At 41.4% G+C, this 9,698-nt stretch overlaps 1 protein-coding gene across 1 annotated transcript; it reads right to left on the bottom strand.

Moving 5' to 3' along the window:
* Positions 1-4,673: 4,673 nt before the first annotated feature.
* On the bottom strand, positions 4,674-6,518 carry LOC144771516 (zinc finger protein 862-like). The gene has a single exon (XM_078655929.1). The coding sequence runs from the start codon at positions 6,474-6,476 to the stop codon at positions 4,674-4,676; it is 1,803 nt and encodes a 600-aa protein (XP_078512055.1). The 5' UTR covers positions 6,477-6,518.
* Positions 6,519-9,698: the final 3,180 nt, after the last annotated feature.

Below are 9,698 nucleotides of genomic sequence, written 5' to 3'. Positions count from 1 at the left end.
CCTTTTTTCCTTTATTATTGTATTTATTTCCCCACCTTATTCCTTTTTTTTCCCTTCCCCCCTTTTTTCTTTTTTTTTAAACTGATTTACAAAAATTTACAAAAATTTACAAAAATTCACCCACGGTCCGGAGGGTTAACGTGTACACTAATGGTAGCAAGTAGCTCATCTGCTTCCAAAGGGGACCTTACATTATACATTTTATTATTATACATTATCTTTCGAAAAGCAGGAAATCTCATCTGCACAGTGGCTCCTAGGCTTCTAAATTTCTCCATTCTTTGGCCTAATTCCCACTGCCTGTCCAACGTTGTTCTAGAGAGGTCAGATCTCACTTCAAAGCTATTGTCTATATTGATGGAGATGGAAGTAGTAAGAGATTAAACAAATTGGAAGCCAGATATTTAATTTTTGACATTGCCACTTTAAGTTAGAGGGTGAGAAATCATAGTTAAAAGTGAATTTATGAAGAGGTAACATTTTTTATTTGTCATTGTTTAATTTAGAGCCAGATACTGAGGCTTAAGAAGTGACTACAGAAGAAAAAGCCTGAGCTGAGATCAGAATAGTTCCAAATCCAAGTTAAAGAAAAATGGAAAGAGGGGACCACCTTGAGGAACCCCTCTGCCTAGGATGAAATATGAGGAAGTCAGTCCATTTAAACAAATTGCAGCTTATGGAGAGGTATATAGATGGGAAATTAAAGTAGTAATTTTAAGTCCAAAACCAAACCAAGTGAGAGTGAAATAAAAATGTCCAATTCACGTGATCAAAAGCCTTTTCAGCGCCTAAAGCAATGCTTCCTAAAAGTTCAAACACAACAGTGAATTTAGAGATAATACCAAAGAAAAAGCAAGTGCTGTTTGATATCTACCTTCCTTTAACAAAACCTGATTGTTCCTTTCCCAAAACATCTGGAAGGAAGTGTTCTACCCTGGAGGATAATGCCTTGAAGAACTTTTTGTAATCTAAGTTAACAAGAGAAATAGGTCTGTCATGTTTGCAATAGTGTGAGTCTTTCCCCTCGTTTGGGAAAAGACAGATGAGATCTAGAAAAGAGCCTGATAATTTAGAAGAACTAGTAAAGAAATGAATACAAGTACATCATTTGGGAAGAAGTACGTTAGAAAAATGTGTATAAAATTCAGCTGTGAAACCATCTGGTCCTGGACCATCTCTTTTTTTAGAGGAAGCAGTGCGTTTGTGTGTAATGTTCATTTCTAAAGGTGAAAAATCTATTTAGGAAATGTCAGGTTTTTGAATGGAGGACAGGTCCTGTAGGATGTTAGGATCAGGGGGAATCTGATCTGGTGTATATAAATTGTCATAAAATATCTTTTAATTGGGTTAAAATGTCCGAAGTTTTAGAGTGGGTTTTATCTGTGTTACATATGATTGATTTAGTTTTTAATTTGGCACTAGATTTGAGAAGGTAAGAAAATTCATTTTCAGTGGAGAAATTCTTAAATTGAAGCTATAATAAGAGTGAGTCATCTAATTTCCTTAAAAATATGTTTAGACAGGATCTAAGAAAGTTTCTTTTCCCGGACACAAAGTAAATGATGTAGTCACAAACTGAGGCCTTTAACGAATCCCATAAGGTGTGAAAAGGGAATGGCATCAGTATGAATAAAATTAAAATATTCATTAAAAAAGAAGTGAGTGAGGAGGTGAATGCGGTATCTTACAACAGGAAGTTATTAAATCCCCACCTTTTGGGAGAGGTAGATATAGGTAAAATGTACAAATGTATAGAGACAGGAGTGTGATCAGATATCAAGATGGAACCAATATCTGTTGAGTGTAATGTTTGAGGGAGATGATGGTAGATAAAAATATAAAAAATGTGAGATTGTGTATGATATACTGTGGAAAAATATGAGTACTCTCATAAGGTGGGGTTTCACAGCCACCAGGCATCTGTTAGGTGACGTTGTTTGAGAGCATCAACACATGCTTTTTGTGATTTGTTTGGGATACAATGTGATGAGGAGTGTCTGTCAAGAAACAGATCAACAAGCTGATTACAGTCCCCTGCTAAAACTAAGTTACTGTCAGGATATTGTTAACGTTTCTGGGACATAGTACACCAGAACTGACAGTCAGTAGCATTAGGACCATATACATAAAAATACACAAACAGAACTTTATCAATGAATAATTTACGCACCAACCGTCTTCCCTCTGCATCTGTTTCCTGAGACAGCTCTGAAATATGAAGGGATTTGTGGCTAAATATAATAAGTCCAAGTTTTTTTACCACTTCCTGGGGGGGATATTAGTTTGCCCACCTACCCTCTTCACAATGTCAATGGTTCACTCTCTGAAAGATGTGACTCTTGCAAGAATGCAATATGTTCATTTAGTTTTGATAAATGGATCAAGACTCTTTTGCCTTTTGATTGGGGAGTTCAAAACTCTGACATTGCAATATACCCTTGTCAAAACCATTTAAGAAAGACAGAATGAAGGGTATAATCAGACATATCATTTGAGGAGATAAAAGAGAACCATGCTAGTAATACAAGGCTAAATCCAATATGATAAAGGAAAGATACAAAAGAAGGGTGGGGAAAAACAAACAGAAGAAAACATAGAGAAAGATAAAAAAGAAGGGGAGAGGAAAACAAATGGACGATAACATAGAGAATGGATTTGAACAAGGAACAAAATGTGATAAAAAAGTGGAACATACCTAAAAATTCTTTGAGGAGGGTGGGGGAGACCACATGGAAAAGACGACAAATCCGGTACTCAGAAAGGAACAAGGCACAAGAAGGGTGGTAGGAAATAGATCTGGGATGAGCACAGGCATGCGGAAATAAGGCCTTTAGGAAGAAAACATCAGGGTAAGCCAACATCTAAAAAATATATTAACTATCAACATTACAGCATCACAAGATTAAAATGAGAAAACTGTACATAATGAAACCATATGAACTATCAACTTCAAATATGAAACATGGGAGCACAAAACAAAAGATGATTTTGAAGAGTTAGTAGGTGCAATGATGTTCATAGACTCTGCTCTACATGCTGTGAGAAAAGACTTCAGACAACAGGGTTCTTCATAAATGGTCATTCTGTTGTTGTAGGTGAATTTAAAGAGGCAAGGGTGAAAGAATTCAAAATGAGGGCCAAGAGAGCAAAGTGTTGGTCACATGCGTAAGGATCCTTTGGGCGATCTGCCGTACCCTTGGGGTAATCCTGGGGGGAGTAGATATTATGTTCTGACCATGAAATATATTTGATCTGTTTAGCAGTGGAAATGATCTGCGTTCATTTTGTGTCCTCCATAAAGAATAACTCCTCTGGTTTGTTTTGAAGTTGTGGGGACATGGAAGGATGGCCTCATCTATGTGATCACTGGATGTGAAGTGATGACCCCTCTGATAAATTCAATAGCTTAGACAGAAAGGATCTAAAAAATGAAAGAGGATTTATTCCTTCTGACCGTTCAGGAAGACCATATAATCGAAGTTTGTTCCTTCTGTTACGGTTTTCAAAGTGTTCAACCTGTTTCTGTGAGGTAGAGACCTGTGTCAAAGCAAGTGATAAGAATAATGGCACTTAAAAAGAGGCATCAGAATATGGGGCAGGTGGTTCCAGGCATTCTAAGAGAGTCTACAACTGCCTAACTATGACCCACCTTAATGACATCCACGCCACAGCCACCAAAATTAGATGAGCCTGCCACCACAGAAATCAGAGTCGACCCCAATGACAAAGTTGATGCCCAGACTCATCACAATATTTTTCCAGAATGTTAAGTCAGGTGAGGATTCACCTGTGCAAACTACTCTGTTAGAAATGGGGGTTTCTAGTTGGCAGAGGTAGGTACCTTTGTCAAGTAGGGACCCTTCTCACTAGTCAGGGTAATGGAGATACACTTCTTAAATAATCTCTGCTCACCACCTTGGTAGCTTGGCACGAGACAGCAAACAGCACAGGGGCAGTATTCCTCCTCCGTTTCTCCAGTTCTTCTCCTTGGCAAAGGTTCCTCTTGATTCCCAGAAGTGATCTAAAAGTCTGGGGTTTGGGCCCCTCTTTTCATGATACAACATCCTTTGTTCTCTGTGGCAGGTAAGCTCTTTGCCCAGCCAAAACCAGTTCTGTCCTCTATGGTGCAGCTTCCTGGCAGGAAGTAGAGACAGCATTGTCATTGGCAGACCTGGCATATTCAGGTGTGAAAGAAATCTTCTCCCCCTACTCTGAATGCAGCCCAGGTCTATTCAGATTAGTCCTGATACACCCTGGAAAGGCAGGACACACCTTACCACCAATGTTCCCTCTAAGTTTTTTTCCTCTGTGTGCGGCAGTGGAGGGTCTTTGTGCGCTGCAACCATGGCTATGTGCGCCAGGAACCAAACCGCGCGAGTCTGCGGCGCTAAATGGCACTTTAAAAAGCGAAAAGATAGTGCATTTTCACACATACAGCGCCACAATAAGGGTCTTAAGGGCAGTTTGCAATATTGGATAAGCACGCCATGACATGAACTGGTTACACTGGCAAGTACACTTCAAGTTTAGAAAAGCACAAGACTTCAATGGTGGTACCATCATTAGATTTTAATAAATATTCTTAACTGGAGCACAGTTCATTGGGTGGGGAAATGCTGCGAGCCTATACAATATCACATATACACAAGAAGGTAGAGGGCTGTTCAGACACATCAAGTGGCGTCACTAGATGGGTGACAGGGTTGCTTCTCACGGCGATCCTTGCCATTTTTCCAGTGCTGATAAACTCGGTCTAGGTCAACTTTCCCGTTCAGGAGGTAGGCCTTTGTCCTCATCAGCATGTCCAAATGCTTCTGCTCTAGTCTATTCCTCAATTTGCTCTTGATAGTATTCATGAGGCTGAATCCTCGTTCACAGTCTGCACTAGATGCTTGAAATGTTGCGCAGACATCAACAAGCTGAGACACGACACTATACTGAGCAGCATTGCGTACAGTGAAAGTCACCATGTCTTGAAAGGTGGTAAATAACCCACCCTTAACATGTTCTGCCACCACATATTTATAGTCTCTGTACTGTCGAACAACATCTTCTGGTGTTTCACAATCACCCAGGGCCAAGACATTTTTATACTTTTCAACAAGTCTTTCAATATTCTCAGTCCCAAAATCAAAATGCGATTGTGTGGCTATTGCCTGGATCTCAAAACTTGCCCATTCTTTTAGCTCACCTTCAGGGAACCTTTTTTGCATGTGCTCACAAAGAAGGGAAACAAAAGACAAAATAGGCCCACTGTCAAACTCTTGTCTATCCTTGTACAAAACCATCAGCTCTCTTACATTGCTGCTCCAAAAGACAGTGTCCCCCAAATACTGTTGCTTAATTTGGCCAATCTTCGCTCTTGCATACTGTACGGCTTCAACAGTAGTTAAAGAACTTTTTGGGAATAGTTTGCACAAAGATGCAAATTCACCCAGAATGTCATTAAGTACTGCAAGGGAAATATGGTAGTTGGAGTCCGATAGCTTTTTATAACAATATTTAGCAATTGGATCATTCTCCTCAACTTTCTCATGCTCAAAGTACTTAAGAACAGTTTCGTAATTACGAATTAGTGCACCAACAGCAAAATGCCTTGAAAGCCACCGGACTTCATTCAGTGGTCGAAAAGAGACAACTTCACATTCAGTGACCGATGCAATTTCATCTAGCTTGGACTTCCTTGCAGGAGATCTGGAGAACACAGTGTAGACAGTCCTCAACAATGTCTCCATCTCTTTAATCATTGGAACCCTCTTACAGGCATCATCAACTCCCAAATCTTCTCGATGGGCGACACAATGCTGCTCAACTAGATGAGGAATGGATTGTTTAAGGCGAGTAGCAACACCATTATTCTTCCCCAGCATCACAGATGCACCATCAGATGTGAACATGACCATTTTCATGAGGTCCAGTTCATTGGCAGTGTAGAATTCTTTCACGGCAGTAGTGATAGCCTCAGCATTACAGCTAGTCAGCTTCACTATGCCCCCAAACTGCGTTTTATGCTCAGTTGATGTTACAGGTCGGAACTTGAAATACAGGATGAGCATTTTTGAAACAGAAATATCTGTGCTCTCATCAATTATCAAGGTGTGATACAAAGCTTGCCGAAGTTCTGTCATAGCTTCACAGTGTATCACGCTATTGATGGCCTCAAGGAACTCAAAGGCATAGTTCTTGCTCCTCCAGCTGTCTGGTATCTTCACATACAAAGCTAAGTGGTCATGGATGTCTTGTACAGATAACATTGAAGTGTTCATCTTGACTGCCAGCAACACGTTGTTGATGAGAATCTTTATCTCCTCAGGCATAGATCTTTGGCGTTCAACTACTTCCATTCTATTTGCTTTGTCTGTGGCAGTTTCTGTCAGCATTGCCCGTACTCCAAAACCAAACCTCGCAGCAGCACTTCTGTTTCTCAATATCACCATGGCAGACTCGTGTACTTTGCTAAGTAGATGGCGTTTCATGTAGTCCAGTTTCCAGCCATCACTCCATTTCTTCCCTGTGGAAAAGTCCCCAACAATCTTGGCTTCGGCACATGCTTTGCAAATCAAGCCCACATCCGGACTGTATTGAAATAGTTCCCCGAGTTGCATGCGTACCTTGCTTCGTGACTTCTGTGTCTCAGCCTCCACAATTTCCTTCATCCACTCTTCCTTGAAAACAAGGAAACATTTCTTCCTTTGTGGTGAAGCACTGCACTCTCCCGGAGTTACAGCTTTGCGCTTGAACATTTCCGTACCCGCCGGTTTGAGCCTGCTGTCCCACAAAGCCTGCAAAATAAGGAAACATGGCTTACGTTGACGCCTAGCTCATGAATGCAAACTGTTATACTACAATGTTCAAGATGCACCACAGTTTAACTCAACCCAACAATTACCTCTTCTGCCTGCACTCACGTGCGCCTCTTTAAATGTATGGGGTTCTTGCTGTGAAACCTGCAACAGAAGAAAACATCGGTAAGTATATATGGTACTACAATGTTCAAGACGCACCACAGTTTAACTCAACCCAACAATTACCTCTTCTGCCTGCACTCACGTGCGCCTCTTTAAATGTATGGGGTTCTTGCTGTGAAACCTGCAACAGAAGAAAACATCGGTAAGTATATATGGTACTACAATGTTCAAGATGCACCACTGTTTAACTCAACCCAACAATTACCTCTTCTGCCTGCACTCACGTGCACCTCTTTAAATGTATGGGGTTCTTGCTGTGAAACCTGCAACAGAAGAAAACATTGGTAAGTATATATGGTACTACAATGTTCAAGACGCACCACTGTTTAACTCAACCCAACAATTACCTCTTCTGCCTGCACTCACGTGCGCCTCTTTAAATGTATGGGGTTCTTGCTGTGAAACCTGCAACAGAAGAAAACATCGGTAAGTATATATGGTACAACAATGTTCAAGACGCACCACTGTTTAACTCAACCCAACAATTACCTCTTCTGCCTGCACTCACGTGCGCCTCTTTAAATGTATGGGGTTCTTGCTGTGAAACCTGCAACAGAAGAAAACATCGGTAAGTATATATGGTACTACAATGTTCAAGACGCACCACAGTTTAACTCAACCCAACAATTACCTCTTCTGCCTGCACTCACGTGCGCCTCTTTAAATGTATGGGGTTCTTGCTGTGAAACCTGCAACAGAAGAAAACATCGGTAAGTATATATGGTACTACAATGTTCAAGATGCACCACTGTTTAACTCAACCCAACAATTACCTCTTCTGCCTGCACTCACGTGCACCTCTTTAAATGTATGGGGTTCTTGCTGTGAAACCTGCAACAGAAGAAAACATCGGTAAGTATATATGGTACAACAATGTTCAAGACGCACCACTGTTTAACTCAACCCAACAATTACCTCTTCTGCCTGCACTCACGTGCGCCTCTTTAAATGTATGGGGTTCTTGCTGTGAAACCTGCAACAGAAGAAAACATCGGTAAGTATATATGGTACAACAATGTTCAAGACGCACCACTGTTTAACTCAACCCAACAATTACCTCTTCTGCCTGCACTCACGTGCGCCTCTTTAAATGTATGGGGTTCTTGCTGTGAAACCTGCAACAGAAGAAAACATCGGTAAGTATATATGGTACAACAATGTTCAAAACGCACCACTGTTTAACTCAACCCAACAATTACCTCTTCTGCCTGCACTCACGTGCGCCTCTTTAAATGTATGGGGTTCTTGCTGTGAAACCTGCAACAGAAGAAAACATCGGTAAGTATATATGGTACAACAATGTTCAAGACGCACCACTGTTTAACTCAACCCAACAATTACCTCTTCTGCCTGCACTCACGTGCGCCTCTTTAAATGTATGGGGTTCTTGCTGTGAAACCTGCAACAGAAGAAAACATCGGTAAGTATATATGGTACTACAATGTTCAAGACGCACCACAGTTTAACTCAACCCAACAATTACCTCTTCTGCCTGCACTCACGTCTGCCTGTGCAATTGTCTTTGTAGTACGGTCTCACGAACCGGCAAAAGAAAAAAGGGTGCAGATTGTGAATCTATTTACCCAGCAACCCCCAACCCAACGAGGAACGTAAACAGAATTACCTTGTCTTTGTGGTACTCGCACCTGACCACTGTAATCCAAATACCGTACAGACTGGAAACCTACAAGTGAAGACAAGTAAGTCAGCAAACGCCTGAAGAATTACAAACTGTGAATGGGACCGGTCAAGAGGCCCAAGACAAAAAATGACCAAATAATTACCTGGGATTTCAGCCTAGGACAAACAGGGGTGTGCCCATGTGTTCCATTATTAGCATCCATTATCTTAAACTGGTCTATAAATGTGAATCCCAGGGGAAAGCGGCATTACAGAAGGTGTAGCACAAAATACAAACTGCAAATGGTTGAGGTGGGTGAACAAGGTAACCCACAGGATGGCTGAGAAGCACACAATCCATCAAAGACAAGTACAAAGGAGACCACAGACAGAGGTCAGTGGGATCTCAGAGCTGAGGCAGCAGGGCCTTGTGGAAGCAAGACATGTGGAGAGGAGGCCTCAGACTTGAGGCTGCAGTCAAACAGAGGACAGTGTGTCCTCAGGGCTGAAGCAACAGAGCCTCGTGGGAGTATAATGAATATGGAGGAGTCCTCAGGCAGAGGTCAGTGGGTTCTCAAACCTGAGGCTGCATTCAGATGACAGTGTGACTTCAGAGTAGAGGAGAGGGAGACAATAAATTAACAGGAAGGGTTGAGCTAGAAGGGAGTCAAGAGTGGGCTCTAACAGCCCGTGCACAAGCTGAGTCTGAAAAATATTTGGTATATAAGTCAAGCAACAAACATGTTAGAATAGGATTACAATACGTGCTGCTCAACCATAACATCCAAAACTTCTTCTACCAGGTCATTTGCAATAAATGATAGGGGAGCCAAATGTGCATCTGTACACTGTGAGGATCTGGGGGGGGGGGGGCATAATGCCCTCTTTCTGAGTCTTTAACGAGCTCCGTGGAGGCTGCCTTTTTACACTAAAACTAATGCAGGTGATAACAGGTGTAAAACGGTTTTAGTGCATAACTGCCAAGGTTTCAGATTGCTATGTGTGACATTTCCACAAATATGAGTGACTCTTTCAAGCAAGTAAAATCAAGCATTGAAGACGAGGGAAACAAATTAATATCAGAAATTACACCCAGTCCAGCAACAAGAA

Source organism: Lissotriton helveticus, chromosome 1_1 (assembly GCF_964261635.1).
Source record: "Lissotriton helveticus chromosome 1_1, aLisHel1.1, whole genome shotgun sequence".
NCBI classification, from domain to species: domain Eukaryota; kingdom Metazoa; phylum Chordata; class Amphibia; order Caudata; family Salamandridae; genus Lissotriton; species Lissotriton helveticus.
Note: the sequence above shows the minus strand (reverse complement) of the source record. Positions and strands in the feature narration are given on the sequence as shown.